The 19,389-nt window shown below is 43.5% G+C and overlaps 1 protein-coding gene across 2 annotated transcripts in view; it reads left to right on the top strand.

The window, feature by feature from the left end:
* Nucleotides 1-271: 271 nt before the first annotated feature.
* The window catches only part of LOC146570361 (scavenger receptor cysteine-rich type 1 protein M130-like), a 61,379-nt gene continuing 42,261 nt past the window's right edge, over nt 272-19,389 (top strand). For both annotated transcript variants that reach the window (XM_085278785.1, XM_085278784.1), the window contains exons 1-10: nt 272-403; nt 7,434-7,719; nt 9,640-9,672; nt 9,787-10,080; nt 10,695-11,000; nt 11,078-11,365; nt 13,309-13,614; nt 13,693-13,962; nt 15,744-16,049; nt 16,128-16,412. In XM_085278785.1, coding sequence (XP_085134911.1) covers nt 7,611-7,719; nt 9,640-9,672; nt 9,787-10,080; nt 10,695-11,000; nt 11,078-11,365; nt 13,309-13,614; nt 13,693-13,962; nt 15,744-16,049; nt 16,128-16,412 — 2,197 coding nt within the window. In that variant the 5' untranslated portion in view covers nt 272-403; nt 7,434-7,610. The remainder of the gene's footprint in view (nt 404-7,433; nt 7,720-9,639; nt 9,673-9,786; nt 10,081-10,694; nt 11,001-11,077; nt 11,366-13,308; nt 13,615-13,692; nt 13,963-15,743; nt 16,050-16,127; nt 16,413-19,389) is intronic.

The following is a 19,389-nucleotide window of genomic DNA, read 5'->3' as shown; positions in this document are numbered from 1 at the left end:
GGATCAGCCTTTGTTTTCTCTCAGAGCTCCAACCAGCACCATCAGCAGCTGTTTGACATCAGAGGCAAAAATAAAACCATGAAGCTATTTCTTCAGAGAACCTCAATACTTTAAGAAAGGGGTGCAAAATGCACAGCCATCCATTCAAACGTTCTGCTGAGGCTCAGATGACACACTATATACGTCTCACATAGTTTCAGTGGGTGGTGCTTTTATATTTCTGCTGCAGTGTGAACAGACAGGTCCACAGCACAGCGGTCTGAGGAAGGAAGCGAGCAGTGCAGACAGAGACAGAACAGACAAAATACAAGACTGATCTGTGAAGCAGCTCTGTCCTCTACAAAGCTCTGCTCTGAATATCTGAGTCTGTTTGCTGATCTCTTTTCCTTGAATCCTTCCACGGGTGAGTCCTTAAACTGTTTGGTTGTTTTTCAGGTTTAATTGTGTTTCTGTGTTCCCATATGGTTCCCACAGTTAATCCATCACTCCTCTGGGACTGAAGCAACAGATTACAGTTACTGAAACAGTGTTGATGTTTTTGTAGACTATTTTTTACAAACTGGCATTTAATTACTTTACTTTGTAATATTTAAACTGATGCTTATTAAACTTCTGTGCGGCTTAAATTGCAGCAGTCAGAGAAAAAAAAAGGCAAAGGAACACCAAAGCAAACATTAAGTAAGAGGAAATTCATGGCAGTAGGTCAGATTCTTAATGTTAAACTATAAAAGGTCTAAATCCATCACTTATAACCATCAATTCTCTAAGTTTGTACTTGATTAAACTTTAGTACATTTTTTACTGTTAACTCCACCAAAATCAAACATGTGGATCTGCTTGTCGACCGTGCAGCTGAAAGAAGCTGAATTCCAAAACAAAATCTTTGCACAGAACAAACCTTCTCAAGAGACCTCAGAGTATTTTCATGTGTAGGTCATTAATTTCCTTTCATGTCAGTAACAGCTGCACAGCTGTGAGGCCAGAACACACAAGCGTGGGCTCAGGGACACTCAGGAAATCTTTAAAACACAATAAATACCTTTATCCTGAAAAATTCCGGTAAGTAATCTCACGTTCATTAAAAACAGTCAGTTAATAACAATCTTAATAAGAATGATGCTACTCAGTAATGAAAAAAATGTTTCTGTTTTTTGCTTTTGGATTCTTGTATTTCTGGTGTTTGGAGTTCTGAGTTTTGTATGACAGCAGTTGTTTCCTGTTGTTTAGTCTCTGTCTCTGCATCATGTTGCTTATCCTGACATTTGCTGTTCTTCCCTGTTTTCTGGACTTTGGATCTTCATTAACCACAATGAAAGTGGATTTTTTTATCAATTCAGTCTGTCACAGACTCTGAATTTGTGACCTCATGAAAGTTTTTGATAAAAAATGTGTGAGTAGAGGCAGAAAGTAAAGTGATGTCATATGTTTTTAAAGTCTATTTTAAATTCCATAATACACTGGAGGGTTTTTTTAGAGCAATTTATCACACCCTGCCATTGTGAAACATTGCAGTAAAACATGGTTGTGAAAGTAAAGTACAATTGTTGTCCTTTAAAGCTTCTCTGGTTTTTAAAACAGTTTGCACATGCATAGCCATATTTTCTTCATCCATTTCATATTTTTGCATTATGCGGCCTTTGTTAAACCCCTCTGTAGCCACTAACTTCCTAAATGTGTTCGGCTGGTGCCAATTGACCATACCTAGTCAGGTTTGGATAAAAGCATACTTGTTTAACACACAGAAGAAACCCCAGTGACAAGCTTGGAGCTTCCTGTTCAGGCTGTAATCACAAGAACATTACGTTACAGCTGTTGACCAATTGCTTTGACAAACCTGTGAGGCAGTAAAAAAATAGGGAAATAGGCATGAAGCAGGTGTGGAGGAGATCAAAACTCCAGACATCCAGAGGCCCCCAGAACACAAGAGACCAAGGAAGACCAACAGAGGGGCAGCTGCGCCACTGTCCCGGAAAGAGCTGAGGAGAGTCCCAGATGAGGGCTCACTCAGCAGCCGCGGAGCAGAAGCCAGGGGGAGTTGCAGTGACGCGCCCGTGAGCTCCGCCGGCAGCCAGCTGCACCTGAGTGACCGAGCCCCAGGCCGAGAGGCCGGGGGCACCCCACCTCCGAAGTGGCCCGAGCGAGCCCCAGGCTCCAGGCCCCGATAAGCGGCCGCCAAGGAGTGAGCCGGTGTGTACCTGGACGCCCATCCCCGGACACAAAGAACCACCAACGCACCGATGTCTGAGGGGGTCCGCCACTGGCAGGGGAAGTGGTGGTAGGGGGAGATAGGCCTCCAAACCTTGGAGGGCCTGAGATGTCCCCAGAGAGGTGGCGCCTGACACCCAACCTGACATATAGACACAGACATACAGGCACACACAGATACAAACATCCATTCCCACCCTCATGCTCTCATATGCACTTACTCCACACTCAACCAACGTGGAGACAGACATAAAGAGACGTTGTACACACGATCACAATCCCCAAGCGTACTCTACAAACCGGGTCTAGGTGCCCCCGCCCCTGGAGGGGGGAACTGCACCCAGACCCAGGTGGTGTTTCCCTTTTCCCTGCGGTGGGGGGAGGCAGACCGCCCTGACTCCGCAGCAGCAGGAAGGCTCCACACTCCAGACCGCAGTCGGACGGCCAACTCCTCCTCCTAGCCCCCCTGCTCCAGCAGGTCGCAGAGAACGGGGGTGAGAGAAGACTCCAAACCTCCCTCCACCCGCTCATTGTAGTGTTGATGCATGTGTGTTTTAAGGTGCATTTAAAACCCAGGAGGGCTTGGAGCTACCTGCCAGAGAGCAGCAGGTAAGCACATGGTCCCTCCTGCTAGCCCTCAATGTCTACGTGTATTTAAAATTGAGAGGTGGGCAACGATGCCAGGGGTGAGGTGTACACCCTGATGGTACTTTGGACTCCGTGTATCGTGCCCACCCCCAAGATCCTATATGTATGTGTAATGAGAGTGTGAGTAATGTGAATGTCTAAGTTGTGGGATAAAATTGAGGCAGAGGCAGCCAGAAGGGGACAGAGGGGGGGGGGGGGGGGGGGGGTAGCCTCCTCTGCACCCTGGTGACATACCCCTACTCCAAGGCCCTGCATGTGTGGGTGGTTGTGGTGGAGCGGGAAGAGGGAGGCAGCTGGAGATGGGGAGGGAAGGAAGGGAGGGGCAAGTGACCCCTCCCTGGGGCCAGCTCCCCCGCTGACCCCAGTAGGCACCCCCATACTCCGCGACCCGCCAGGGAAAGGGGGCCCAGGCCCATCCAGACCAGGGCCCAGTGCAGCAGCGCCGCCCGGCCCCACAGAGCCCGGGACAGTCCACCCAACCCCACCACAGAGAAAACTGCACCCACCCCACCATCCACTCATCTTCCAGACTACATAAGACAATAAACACCCAGGCTGAGATCTTCCTCCACCTCTCCTGTATCTCCCCCTCCTGCAGAGGGAGCTCCTGAGGAGAGGAAAGCTCCTGCAAGATGTGACAATCTCCCTCACCAGTTGAAGAGCCCCCCAGGTGGCTCGATGCACCGGCGGCACCCTGCTCCAGGGCTGGGCCCCCATGCACCCACCCGCCCACAACTCCGGCAACACACACAAAAAAAAAAAAAAAAAAAAAATAGGGAAGGAGAGCTGCCTGACTGTTGAATGTGGTGTAGCTTGTTGCTCACAAGGGGCTAACTGATTACTGGGCTTCTCTCTCTAATGCTATAGGGTCTTTATCTTACGATATAAAACACCTTGAGCTCACTGTTGTTGTGATCTCATGCTGAAGGCACTCCAATCATGTAGTCAGGAAAACAATATCATCAACAAAGGTATAGAGTATAGATCCACAGTTTTGCTAAACCAGACAGACTATCATGAAAACATTTTGTCACTGCTTAGCGACAAAATACTTATAAGCACCTGAAACAACATCCAAGTTGTAGATACAGGAAGAGGGCGATAGATTGAAGCAGTTAGAACAGGACAACACTATTGACTAGAGATGGACCGATCCGATATTACGTATCGGTATCGGTCCGATACTGACGTAAATTACTGGATCGGATATCGGAGAGAATTAAAAAATGTAATCCGATCCATTAAATATCAAAAAAGCACCTCACAAAACTTGCGACATGGCGTAACTCTGCTCATAACCATAGCATGTGGTCACGTGATAGAGGGCTGTGTGTAGCCTCCTACCAAACCAGCATTTCATCTCCGAGGAAGTTATCCCAGAGAGAAGTAAGGCAAGTGTGTAAGTTCATCTCTGAGTGTTCCCACGCATTCCCACGTTAAGCTTAACAACCGATATATGGAGCGACTGCCTCCCCCTCCGTCTCCGGCTGCTACTTCTATCATGAAACTGATCAATGATCAGCTGATTGGCTTTTCTGTCGCAAGTCCGTTTTTCTTGTTTGTTTATGGCCCACTTTGCGCCAGAAAGAGGAAACCAGCGGCTGAACAACAGCAGCACGTTTAAGCTTAATATAACTCATAACTTTTGCACTGTCCACTTCCTGCTGTGACAAAACAAATTTCCCACGTGTGGGACTAATAAAGGTTATCTTATCTTATCTTAATAAGCTGTTGTTAGAATTTATTTAATATTACTTTCTACACCAGGATCTTTTTCTATGTAGCTGACAGCTGGTAACTGTGCAGGGGCGGATCTAGCAAAGTTTAGCGGGGGGGGGGGGGGGGCGATAGGGCATAAACAGGGAAAAGGGGGCACAAAGACATACTTTTCTTTCTTATTCTCATTTAAAATATCTAGCTTTTAATAAATAATTATCTGAATCTTACACCCAGAGTTTTAATCTGATGTAAAATGTATAGAAGTCCATTACTGTATATAGTAACTATTAAGTCTAATATACCCTAGTAAGCTATAGTACTTTTTCCTTTGGGAAGATACTATCTGTGCAGTCTGCAATTCTCTTGAAGAAAGATGTTAAATCTATTTAATTATTCTTGAAAAATAATTTATTTCTGGGCATTTTTTTTCACACTGCATCAAATTAAAGTTGATTACGTCGATTAAGCATCATGAGGTGGAGGGTGGTTCCCTATTCTTTATTTTTTTATTTTTTGCTGGGAATTTGCAACTCTATTAGTTAGGTTGCTTACTCTTTAAAATACCAGAATAGGGAGGATGGAGTGAGCTCTCTCCACTGAGAGATCACATCACAGCTCTCCTTCATCCTGGGGCAGAACTAGTTTCCTATACCTGAGAGACTCTCCTGGTGTGAATGCTTTCCCCACTTCCTGAGTTACAATCTGTTTAACTGCTTGAATAGGGTGGTGTGAAGCAGCCACCCATGTGGGCTTTATATGGTAAAATAATGTGACCAGTATCAGAATAAGAAACAAGTTCACACTGTGCATCCTCACTTGGCTATTCCCTCACCCTCTTTTGTTCGTGTCCAATCATCTTTGCTTACTGAGAAGAATGAGGATCTAATGCACAGTAAAGAAATTGCCTAAATGTTATAAAAAATGTGCACAAGTAATTTGTCAGTCAGTTTTAATCAGGGTCCGGGCTCCTTGTGTCTGTGGTGTTTAAAGAGTCATAATTCCATCGCCGATCTCTCCTCCGTTCCAACACTGCTGTAGGTTGAAAGGGGCAGACCACGTCATACACCCCTGTTGTCTTCATCGCAGAATCTCTTCCACCTTTTTTGGATTTTACTGTTTTTCAAAAATCTCCTCATGAGTGAGATTTACCAAAGATCTACCAAAGAGATTCTCTGTTCTGCATAGGCCTGAACCCCCTCAGTGAGATCATTAACAAGACTGGCTACAGATACCAACTACGGAATGGAGCAGTTCTCAGCCACCTCCTGTACATGTATGACATCAAGCTGTATGCCAAGAGTGAACGAGACATTGATTCACTGATCCACACCATGCACCAGGATATACAGCAATAACATTTGAATGCCGTTCAGACTGCAGAAATTAAGTCGGATGATAACAAAAAGAGGGAAGGTAGTCAGAACTGAGGGGATCGAACTACCAGAAGGCAACAATACAGACATAGAGGACAGCTACAAGTACCTCTGGATCCCACAGGCAAATGGGAACCATGAAGAGGTCGCTAGAAAAGCTGCAACCACCAAGTACCTGCAGAGGGTCAGGCAAGTCCTGAGAAGTTAGCTGAACGGTAACACCTACCCGTGATCAGATACCCTGCCGAGATAATACGCTGGCCAAAGGAGGAGATAGAAGCCACGGACATCAAGACAAGGAAACTCCTGACCATGCATGGGGGGTTTCACCCCAAGTCCAGCACCCTGAGGCTGTACGCTAAGCAGAAGGAAGAAGGCTGGGGACTGGTGAGTGTCAGCACCACGGTCCAGGAGAGACAACAAACATCCACAAATACATCAGTAAGATGGCCCCAACTGACCCCGTGCTCAGTGAACACCTCAGGCAGCAGAAACCCAAGAAAGAGGAGAAAGATGAGGAACCATTGTGGAAGGACAGGCCCCTACATGGTATGTACCACCGGCAGACAGCAGAAGTGACTGATATCCAAAAGTCCTACCAGTGGCTGGACAAAGCTGGACTGAAAGACAGCACAGAGGCACTAATCATGGCAGCACAGGAACAAGCTTTGTGCACAAGATCCATAGAGGCTGGGGTCTATCACACAGAGTAAGACCCCAGGTGCAGGTTGTGGAAAGGGTGCAGGGCGTAAGATGCTAGCAGGCAGGGCATACATGGAACGCCGTAATCAAGTGGCCAGCATAGTGTACAGGAACATCCGTGCCGAATACGGCCTGGAAGTCCCAAGGTCAAAATGGGAGACGCCCCTTAGGGTGGTGGAGAATGACCGAGCTAAGATCCTGTGGGACTTCCAGATACAGACGGACAAAATGGTGGTGGCTAATCAACCAGACATAGTGGTGGTAGGCGAAAAGAACCAGACGGCCATAGTGATCCATGTAGCGGTCCTGAATGACAGCAACATCAGGAAGAAGGAACACGAGAAGCTTGAGAAATACCAAGGGCTCAGAGAAGATCTCGAGAAAATACTACTAAAACGGTTTGAGTCCGAGGGAGTAGATTGGTTAAATATTCCTCTCTAAATTCTACTTTGTTGTGAGTTTGTGTTTTAAGAAAAATTAATTGGAGTATTGGCTGCAGTGACTCCCAAACTAGGCGGGTGGCTCCAGCAGATCCCAGAAACAACTTTGGAGCTCTCTGTCTTTGGAGCTCTGTTCATGTAAAATCCTAACTCTGTTAGGATTTTACATGAACATTGATCTTCAGATGTGAACTTACAAAGCAACATTTCTCTTTTTTGATGCATAGTACTGTTTTCAATAGTTAGGCAGGCTCATTTAACAATAATCAACACATCATTGTATTCCCTCGTGACCATGTCATGGATCAACAGTAACACCTCTTTTTTCCTGTGGTTTTCTTCACAGATTGATGATGTGTCTCAGAGTTCAGCAGCTCAGCTTTACTGAAATGTTATGAAACTTAAAGAGAAAGTAAATCGAGGCAGAAGCTGATCATCGATCAGAGCTAACTGTCTGTGATTCTGCACTCAGTTCAAGTGGAGACAACAAGCTGAGTAAAAGTGCAACAGGTAAACACTGAGGATGGCACAGGTGACGATCAGAACAAAGAGCAGACAGGGAGACTTCTACCTGGACATGGATCACCTGCTGATGCTGATGCTGCAGCTGCTGCTGCTGCTGCGGAGCTCAGGTAGGACTCTGACACACACATGAAAAGTAAAAAGGTTCAGATCCTTCAGAAAATTTAGGACAGATTTTATTCTTTTCACAGTTATGTATCCTGATATTCCTGCAGTGTCACATGGGTTCAAATTCAGTGATGATAATTCAGACTCACTTTGCTTTTACTCATGACAAATGTAGGAGTGACGCAGGCTGTAATCCAGTTTTAAAGGAAACTGTTAAATACCCCCAATTATTTCATCTTTGGGCTGAAGGAAGAACAACACTCTGTGTTTAACGCTCAATCAACAATCACTTTAATCAATAAAATTCTCTTTATTCCATACAACACTTTGAGCATTACAAACGTCCGGACGGGAGATGTGCACAGGAAAATCTCAAAATGTCTGAGTTACCCACACTCTTATAGCTTCTCCCCCCTTCATACTAAGCATTCACATTTTTTCTCTCTCAGTGAGCCTAAGTTATGATCTTGGCTTCCTGTGCAGTATGTTTCAGACAAATAAGACCATGATTCTCTGAAAACAAAATTTCTTATAAATCAGCAGTATAATGCATCATAAAACAGTGTAATATCCCATTCCTGTTTTTTGTCAGAATAAACAATCAATTACAATCAAACAATCAATCAATTTGCTGGTCCCTCTCTAGTCTAAACAACGTTTCAGTAACTTTCCACCAGAAGATGGTCCCCTGTTATCTACTTTCTCCCAGGCAAGCATGAGCAAGAGTCTACAGCTCTCTACCCACCAAGGACACATAGTCTAACGCCTTTATTTTCAGGGCCGTGTCCACTTAATACTACATTACATGGTTATATGGCATTTTAGTTAATATAAAGCATAGAATTGAGGCACTTCAAATAATTCCATTCTGAAAAAACTAATCTCATCTCTCTCTAAAGCCCACACTGAACAACCAGCTGAACACACCTAAAGGCTGTTTCCACCAGCTGGAATGAACTTTAGCCCACTGCAAAAAAAACTTATAGACTGCTCTGTAATGACTGCATCAGCTGCTTGTGAACAGAACAAAATCAAACAGAACAAACATTTGCTGTTATACTATTAGGAACATGTTCCTGAAAATGCTTGTCTTCTGAACTCTTTCATTTCACAGACTTTTAGTTTTTCTGACCAATCAAATTATTTTTAGACAATCTTGTCCTGGTTTGGTATCAAATATGTTCCTTCACACAAATGAAGAGAATAAAAGTTGGTTTTGAAACAGGTTTTAGAAATGTCTAATTTTGGGGAGGTCATGACAGTTTAGGAGCAGCAACAGCAAAGGCCTGATTTCCTTTGTGGATCCTGGGACAGCTAGGAGCATTTGGTCCACAGACCTCGATGATCTTGAAAGAGTGTACAAAATCAACTGGTCAGAAAGGTACAACACACAAACTTCAAAGGAGGAGCAGTTTACAATGTTTTGTCTTGAAGCCACAAAAGAGACTGGTTTAACCCTCCTGCATACTGTGATTGTGACATGGATGGAACATTTCTAGTCTAACTTTATTCCTCACCATCTGCCTTACTCCCAGAAGTGACAGAAACCACTGATCTGTCCATATGTGTGGATGGTTATATAAAATCTCAGGATATGAAAATCAAAGAACAGAAACATCTTTGACCTCATGTACTGAGACTGTCTGCATTACAGTTCATATATTAGTTGTAGCAAATCATCATTAAAACGAACCATGAATTCTAAGTTGTCATTTCAAATTTTGAGTTAGATTTATATATAGACATATATATAGATTTGTATCAGTTAGATATAACTGAATGAATTTTAGTATATCTATTAACTTTTTTCAACATCTGTAGTCCCAGAAATTTACTAAAATGTAACTCTCTACTGTCCTCATCTCACCTCCAATCAAATTCCATCTTCACACTTACAGTTTTTACTCTTTTTTTCTCTTCAGGAGTCCAGGTTGGGGCAAAACACAGTTCTACAGGTAAAAGGAGAAATCAGAGAGAAATTAAGGATCACACAACCAGAATCAGCACTAACATTAAATATTTCCAGAAGTAAATTCATTTTTTACTGACGACTCTCTCCTTTCTGTTAGAGCCTGGTGATGTCAGGCTGGTGGGAGGAGCCAGTCACTGTGCAGGAACACTGGAGGCAAAACATCTGGGAGAGTGGAGACCATTGTGTGCCTCTCATGATTCCTGGACACTGAAAGAAGCAGCTGTTTTCTGTGAATACCTGGACTGTGGCTCTGCTGTTCATGTAGAAGAAAGACATTCCTCATATAAATCTGCGTGGTCTATCAGTTCTGATTGTGTTCTGTCCAGATCTCCTCTGAGGGAATGTACAACATCAGATTACACTGACCAAATCCTGAAACTGACCTGTGCAGGTACAGTGGAGGCAAAGAGCCCCCCACTGTTGGGTGGTTGTGGCCGGCCAGGGCCTCTGGGGTCTTTTCCTGTCAGCCTCTGGCTCTTGGGTTCATTGTTGCAATGTCTCACCCTAATTTTGTAGTATGCTTCATGACAGAAACTCATATACAGCCACATTTCTCTTTCTCACTTTCTCTCTCTGTCACTCACTTGTACAGACAAACAAATAGCAACATTTTATCTTTATTTAGGTACTTTCCTTTGTCTTGTCTTTCAGCTGTTGTATATGGTTTTCCAGTGTTTTGTTACAGATGAAGACCCAACATGTTTTTTTTCCTGACTACTTAATGGAGTCAGCAGCACTCAGTTTACAGATTCCACAAGACAGGGGCAATACTACATATCAACAAAAGAGAATCCCAGTAGGCTACGGCTTTAATAACCGCTGAGGAGATGAAATATAAACATGATGCTAACATATCTCCTGTTATAAAGATGTGTTCTGTTGTTAATGATGAAGTCATGTTGAGTTGTGCTGAGGTTGAATCAGTGAATAGTTGTTTGCTGCCATCTTTTTCTTGTGTGTCTGCTGTCTCTGATCTCTCTGTTTGATCTTCTCTGATGTCTCCAGACTCTGTCAGGCTGCTGAATGGTTCCAGTCTGTGTTCAGGCAGACTGGAGGTGAAGTCTAACCAGAGCTGGTCCTCAGTGTGTGAAGCTGACTTTGACCAGCAGGATGCAGAGGTGGTCTGTAGGGAGCTCGGCTGTGGGCCTCCTTCAGTCCTCCAGGGGGCGCTGTATGGAGAAGTGGAGGCTCCAGTGTGGAGCAAAGCGCTCCACTGTGGAGGCCATGAGTCTGCTCTCCTGGACTGTAGAAGCTCAGGCTCAGCTAGAAACAGCTGCTCACCTGGCAAAGCTGTTGGACTCACCTGCTCAGGTAGAAGAGGAGCTGCAGCTTTTTGTGGTTCAAACTCACTTTATTCTTTTACTGATGACTCTCTGCTTTCTGTTCAGAGAGTGATTTCAGGTTGGCGGGAGGAGCCAGTCGCTGTACAGGTATACTGGAAGCGCCAAATCTGAGAGAGTGGAGACCTGTGTATAGCTCTGACTGGAGCTTGAAAGAAACAGCTGTTGTGTGCATACATCTGGACTGTGGCTCAGCTTTTTCTGTTAAAAAGAGCCACAATTTCTCATGGAGATCTAGATGGAAGATTAGTTCTGATTGTCTTCAGCCAGGATCTCCTCTGAGGGATTGTGCAACATCGGCATACACTGATCAAATCCTGAATCTCACCTGCTCAGGTAATCATACTGATTAAGTTATCCATGACTTCATATATGACAGAGATGTACCAAACTGTGACAGATGGCAGCAACAATAGCAGCAGACCGTCTCCATCAGTCACAACATGGCTGAGATGCGGAAACCCTCTAAACCAACCTCCAACCAGCCTGAAAGGACTCCTTCAGCCTAACAGCTTTCCAAGTTGCTGCTTTCAGCAGGTGTTTATAGAGAAGTACAAACACAAAGGCTGGAGGAAGTGAAATTAGTTAACAGGGCGCCAGGGGGAGTGTTTGCCCAGGGTGCCAAACAGGCTAGGACCGCCACTGCTTGCATATGCTCATTTGTGTCGTGTCTCGTTTCTGAGGCTATGTCACTAGAGTGGCATGTTTACATTTGCTAGCATATATCCAAATCCCACACTAATTTCATTACCAGATCATCTGTCGGTCTGAATATCTTCATCATCCCACTACATGTCTCTGTCCTCTCTTTTCTATCCTTTACCTTCAGAAAGGTTTACAGCAGTCTTCTGAACAAACCACCAACCTTTCTAAAAGGGCTCGTTATTCAGTATCCTTCTGCTGTGTTCCAAAAGCAGCTTCTTTACTTGACATCATGATAGAAACTAACAAACTTGTTACACACAAAAAGATTCTAGGTCTGACCAACCATCTCAGCCGTGGGCAAAAAGATGACAGTCAATGAAATTCTAAAATAAATTTTTAACACAATGATCAAAAAGAAGATACAGCCCAGTGTACCATTTGCATATAAAGTAAAAACACAGTCCAAGGCAAGAGCCAGCTATGCCACAAAGCTCTCCACACCTTGTTAACTTCAACAGGGTTAGCATTTGTCTTCTGAGACCCACCACCCTGTAAGTAGATAGCCAGTGATCACTCCGGCCTCTGCAACACAGCTGCCTTAAGGCTGTGGCATATAGTAGGACCTGGCCTGCACAGAGAGAGAAAATAACACGGTTCACTATATAATTCACAGCACACAACCCATCCATCCCAAACATATCGTGTCATCAGAGGTGTTTGTAGTTTGGGCTATAAGTAGACTACCGTATCAGTGCAATCAATTATACCTGCCTCCAATTAGTCCAACCCCATTACAGCCATTGGCTCACCGCAAATGTGACGCACACAACCACTCCCAACCCAGTGCAACTTAACGCAATAATATGGAGATGAATTAAAACAGGAACATTAGTCTACCCAGTTATAAACTACTGTCCACATATTTGAATAGATCACTTAAACCAGGGCTTATCAGTATGATCAAAGTCACAAAGTAAAATCTCAATCTTTGGTTGTTAGATTCCCTGCCCTGTGGCCTTTCTGCAGCTCTCCCAGGAAAGCAAATACACCTAAACTCGGTCCTCTCTTTGGCCACTGAAAAAACACTGAAGACCATTAAAAGGTCCTGTGGATGTGGGATATAACAATAAAACTGTCTAAGAGAACAAGAAAACAGGAGAGACATTTGGAAATAAAAACCATCAAAAGAACACACTGATAGACTACACACTATTTCACACTACATAAACACTATATCATCACCAAGAGCAAATTAAAAAGAATAAAAAGTAATATGTTGACTAATTTTTCTTCCTGGCCATGTCCAGTCCCTGTGCCAGGTACCAAAGCTGACTTTTGAGTTGAATCAGCTGCACTCATTTTACTGGTTTCACTAAAGAAAGGGACAATAATACACACCCACAAAGAAGTTATTGCAGCTAGGGCTGCAATAACAGCTGTCAGATTATGAAATGTAAATGTGATGGTAACAAGTCTCCAGTGTGTACCAATGTAAAGATGTGTTCTGTTGTTAATGATGAAGTCATGTTGGAGTTGTGCTGAGTTTGAGTCAGTGAATAGTTGTTTGCTGCCATCTTTTTCTTGTGTGTCTGCTGTCTCTGATCTCTCTGTTTGATCTTCTCTGATGTCTCCAGACTCTGTCAGGCTGCTGAATGGTTCCAGTCTGTGTTCAGGCAGACTGGAGGTGAAGTCTAACCAGAGCTGGTCCTCAGTGTGTGAAGCTGACTTTGACCAGCAGGATGCAGAGGTGGTCTGTAGGGAGCTTGGCTGTGGGCCTCCTTCGGTCCTCCAGGGGGCGCTCTATGGAGAAGTGGAGGCTCCAGTGTGGAGCAAAGAGTTCCAGTGTGGAGGCCATGAGTCTGCTCTCCTGGACTGTAGAAGCTCAGGCTCAGCTAGAAACAGCTGCTCACCTGGCAAAGCTGTTGGACTCACCTGCTCAGGTAGAAGAGGAGCTGCAGCTTTGATCTGGCTCAAACTCACTTTATTTGTTTATTGATGACTCTCTGCTTTCTGTTCAGAGTCTGATGATGTCAGGCTGGTAGGAGGACCCAGTCGCTGTGCAGGAACTCTTGAGGCAAAAAATCTGGGAGAGTGGAGACCAGGCTTTCTCTCGACCCTGAAAGAAGCAGCTCTTGTTTGCCAATATCTGGACTGTGGCTCAGCTGTTTCTATACAAACAGCACACTCCTCATTTAAATTTGTGTGGTCGATTCTTTCTGACTGTTTTCCGCTGAGGGATTGTACAACATCAGATTACATGAATAAAATCCTGAATCTCACCTGCTCAGGTAATCATATTGATGAAGTTATCAATGACTTCATATATGACAGAGATGTACCAAGCTGTGACAGATAGCAGCAAGAATAGCAGCAGACTCTCCATCAGTCACAACATGGGTTTCAGGAATCCTCTAAACCATCCTCCAACCAGCTTGAAAGGACTCCTTCAGCCTAACAGCCTTCCAAGGTGTTTATAAAGAAGTACAAAAATAAAGGCTGGAGGAATAAAAATAATCCTAGGTTTCTCTTCAACACTGTAGCCACACTAACAAAAAGTCAGAGCTCTGTTGAACCAACCATTTTTTAAACCTTAACTAGTAATGAATTCGCTCTCGCATTTGTTTGTTATCCTGCACTGTAAATAAACGCTCACTGATATCATCAGCCTTTGCTCGCATGGGGCAATCGTGGCTCAAGAGTTGGCAGTCTCGGTCGTTGTGTCCTTGGGCAAGACACTTCACAAGTTGCCTACTGGTGGTGGTCAGAGGGCCCGGTGGCGCCAGTGTCCGGCAGCCTCGCCTCTGTCAGTGCACCCCAGGGCAGCTGTGGCTACAATGTAGCTTGCCATCACCTGTGTGTGAATGTGTGTATGAATGACTGTATGTAGTGTAAAGTGCTTTGGGGTCCATAGGAACTAAGTAAAGCGCTATACAAATACAGGCCATTTACCATTTTGGCTCCTCCTTCACTAACACCTCACGACCTGCTCCGTAAACCATGACAAATCATTTATGTACCACAGGCCTTCAAGCTGGCAGTTGTTAAACCGTTACTTTAAAAGTATGGCATTATTTTTGTGCCACTATTCTGAGCGCACATAAAATAAATTTGCAGGTGCACGTGTTACATTTTGAGGAGAAATTTATTTTGAGTGAAGAAAAGCTAAATTTGAGTGAAAAAAAAAATCATTGCTACATGCAAAACATGTATTTTAGTGTTTGCTATTATCCATACACACTAGAGTTGGATGTCTTGAGACCAGTCTTGGTCTCGAGAACACTTTTACGTGGTCTTGGTCTCGTCTTGGTCTCGATGGACGTTGGTCTCGGTCTTGTCTTGGTCTCGCTCTCTCGGTCTTGCGTTCTCAAATCGACGTAGTGTTCGGGAGATTTGGAGTCAACAACCATGGTTGTTTCTTATGTTTCTTGCATTTGCACATTTTGCTTGTACCAAGGATAAAATAGAATGAGTCAGCTTTCTGTGGTTGATAAAAGTTGGAAGTTAGATTCCCTGCCCCGAGGCCTTTCTGCAGCTCCCCCGGGAACGCAAATACACCTCCACTCGGTCCTCTCTTTGGCCACTGAAAACACACTGAAGACCATTAAAAGATCCTGTGGATGTGGAATATAACAATAAAAAGGTCAAAGTGAACAAGAAGACAGAAGGGACATTTGAAAATAAAACCATCAAAAGAACACATAAAAGTCAATACACTATGATCACCAAGGACAAATGAAAAAGCTTAAATATAAAAAGCTTAAAATATAAAATATTTTCTCTCTGGCCATGTCCTGGTACCAGAGCTGACTGTTTAGTGAAGTCAGTTGCACTCATTTTACTGGTTCCACAAGAAAAGGGAAAAATAATCATCAATAATCACCCACAAAGGAAAATCCCAGTAGGCTAGGGCTGCAATAACAGATGTTGGATTACAAAGTGTAAATGTGATGCTAAAAGTCATATTGGAGTTGAGCTGAGGTTGAATCAGTGAATAGTTGTTTGCTGCCATCTTTTTCTTGTGTGTCTGCTGTCTCTGATCTCTCTGTTTGATCTTCTCTGATGTCTCCAGACTCTGTCAGGCTGCTGAATGGTTCCAGTCTGTGTTCAGGCAGACTGGAGGTGAAGTCTAACCAGAGCTGGTCCTCAGTGTGTGAAGCGGACTTTGACCAGCAGGATGCAGAGGTGGTCTGTAGGGAGCTTCGCTGTGGGCCTCCTTCAGTCCTCCAGGGGGCGCTGTATGGAGAAGTGGAGGCTCCAGTGTGGAGCAAAGAGTTCCAGTGTGGAGGCCATGAGTCTGCTCTCCTGGACTGTAGAAGCTCAGGCTCAGCTAGAAACAGCTGCTCACCTGGCAAAGCTGTTGGACTCACCTGCTCAGGTAGAAGAGGAGCTGCAGCTTTGATCTGGTTCAAACTCACTTTATTTTTTTAATGATGACTCTTTGCTTTCTGTTCAGAGCCTGATTTCAGGTTGGTGGGAGGAGCCAGTCACTGTACAGGTACACTGGAGTTTAAACATCTGGGGGAGTGGAGACCAGTGTATGGCTTTTTCTGGACCCTGAAAGAAGCAGCTGTTTCCTGTGAACAACTGGACTGTGGCTCAGCTGTTTATATAGAAATGGTAGACTCCTCACGCACAACTGGGTGGTTGATCAGTTCTGATTGTGTTCTGTCCAGATCTCCTCTGAGGGACTGTGCAACATCGCATTACACTGACCAAATCCTGAAACTCACCTGCTCAGGTAATCATACTGAGTCATCCGTGACTTCATATTTGACAAAGATGTACCAAGCTGTGACAGATGGCAGCAAGAATAGCAGCCAACCAACCAGCCAGAAAGGACTCCTTCAGCCTAACAGCTTAATAATAATAATAATAATCATAAATTTTATTTATGAGCGCCTTTCAAGTCACCCAAGGACACTTTACAATAGGATAAAACACTTAGTAAAACAATGGCAGAATAAGAACAATAAAACAAAAGCAGTGGATTCATAGTGAATATGCAGATTTGAACAGATGAGTTTTGAGTTGGGATTTAAACTTTCCAAGTTGCTGCTTTCAGCAGGTGTTTATGGAGAAGTACAAACAAAAAGGCTGGAGGAAGTGAAACTGGTTATTGTTATTGTAAAACAGAGAGCAAGACGGGAAGTGGGAAATGTTCCAGGAGAGGAGCTGGGCTGAGAGCAGGAACTAGAACAGAAGTCAGCACGGATCTATATGTTAATGAAGCACAATGAGCACACCTGTGCAGGTACATATCAGATATACATGCTCATTTAAGTTGTGTATAGTTTCTTAGGGTATATTCACTATAGTGGCATGTTTACATATGATAGCACCATCACGTTCTCATCCCAAAATGTAACATATGTGACAAATTGCTGGTATGTTACGCTTTTGGCCACCCAACCCATCTGTATGTGAGTTGTGTTTAGTTTCTGAGGTTATATCACTATAGTGGCATGTTTATGATTGCACATAATCAAATCTATACTAGTTTCATTAACAGATCATCTGTCTTTGCATTATAAATAGCATTTTGCTTCAAAAGTGTTGCATATGCGTATGATATGATCACACAAATGTAAACAAAGATTTACAAATGTGTACAATCATTTGTGTTGAACTTTTGAGGACTCACAAGTGCATGCTTTAATCCACACACAAATACAAAGCAAGCAGAGGTAGATTGGTCTTAAATAGAAGCCCCCGGTGCACCGTGTGACTAACTAACTAACTTTTCCCCACTCTGCGACACACCCACTGCGTCAAACCATGGGAACTGGTGATTCTTTCTGAGACATGTGAAGCTAAAGACACCAGAAACCACAGTCAATTGTCTCCCAGGGGCCAGAGCAGGCAACATTGAGCGAAATTAAAACTGCTGGCTATGGGTAAATGTAAATTCAGTAAAGTTCTTATTCACGTCGGCAGTAATGACACCCAGTTACGTCAATCAAACATCACTAAAATTGCCTTAAATTGCTGGCTGGCTGAGTGTCCAAAAACCAATGTGGGCTTTGTAAATAATTGGAAAACTTGCTGGAGAAAACCTGGTCTTCTTAGGAGAGCTGTCATCCATCCCAACTTGGGTGGAGCGGCTCTCATTTCTAGAAATCTGGCCAAATTTATTAAACCCCAAAAAACGTGACTATCCAGAGTTGGGACCAGGAAGCAGAGTTGCAGTCTTATACGCCTCTCTGCAGCTTCTCTCCTCCTGTTATCTCCAATCCCCTTAGAGACTGTGTCAGCTCCTAAACAAACAAAAAAAACAACCAAGCTAAAAATCAGCAAAAAAAAACAAACCCAAAAAAACAACTTAAACAGAAAAAAATCCCAAAGACAGAAAAAAATAAAAGTCTCTGTTAGTACATGAAGTAACAATTGATCAACAAAATAGGTTTACTCTTCCTTACAGAAACCTGGTTGCAGCAGGATGCAAATGTTAGTTTAAATGAATTAACACCCCCGAGTCATACTAACTATCAGAATACTCGAAGCACAGGCCGAGGGGGCGGTGTGGCAGCAATCTTCCACACCAGCTTATTAATCAACCAAAGACCAAGACAGAGGTTTAATTCATTTGAAAGCCTGATGCTTACGTAAACCGGGGACATGTGTCCCTCTATCTTATATAAAGAGATCTATACTGCTGACCCCAAGTATAACATCTACAATATCTGAATCTAGGGCTTGTATCACAAATCTTAGACCTAGGCTCTTCCAGTTTAGAATTATCTCAGGCTTTCTCAGATTCATGCTCACTGATCTGCTAGGTTTGGGAAGGAGACTGGCAGTAGCAGTCTCTGTAAGAGTAAATAAGACCTCCAACCCACACAACACACAAGACCACAGATTTATGAAACAGAAAATTAGCTTTATGTAAATATTTTGTTAAGTTCCATTTGCCTTTTTATTAAAGCATGAATACCTTCAAGTGTAATAAATAACTCAAATATACCACAAAAATCATTTAAACCAGCGGTCCCCAACCTTCTTTGCGCCAAAGACCGGTTTAATGTCCGACAATATTTTCACGGAAAGGCCATTAAGGTGTCGCAGATAAATACAACAAAATTAAATAATACGACCAAGACAAAAACTATATTTTGTAAATATAATAATAAGTGTGAATTCACTGCGTAATTGTGTAACTTTATTAGCAGCGTCCTCCTGAAATGCGCCAACATCATTGAGAGTAACATCCACCTCTCTGCCCCTTAATGCTCTCTGGTCGCTATGGCAACGCGTAAATATTTATTTCAAAACAAAACACAACTACAACACGGGAAAAGACAGAATTAACGATAAAACCCCTGAAAACCATAAATTTCACGTCCAATCCTCAGCTCTCGCGGCCCGGTACCAAACGACTCACGGACCACTATCAGTCCGTGGCCCGGAGGTTGGGGGCCGCTGATTTAAACAACCACAATGCATGTAAAATAAGAAAAAAATGAAATATTTCAAAACCCCCAACAAAAACCTTTCTTTGGATACAAATGTCTAAAACTACACATAATGTCTCTTTCACTTACAACATCTTACCTTTGTGTCGACAATTTTATTATTAACCTTTATTTAACCAGGAAAAGTCCCATTGAGATTAAAAACCTCTTTTGCAAGGGAGTCCTGGCCAAGAGGCGACAACACGTTGAAATTACAAAGTTACATACATATTATAAATAACAATTACATTTTAAAAACATTTTTCT

This window comes from Mchenga conophoros, linkage group LG7 (genome assembly GCF_057382185.1).
Source record: "Mchenga conophoros isolate Kocher_MC1m ecotype Shallow Benthic linkage group LG7, M_conophoros_male_GT1.1, whole genome shotgun sequence".
Lineage (NCBI taxonomy): Eukaryota > Metazoa > Chordata > Actinopteri > Cichliformes > Cichlidae > Mchenga > Mchenga conophoros.
Note: the sequence above shows the minus strand (reverse complement) of the source record. Positions and strands in the feature narration are given on the sequence as shown.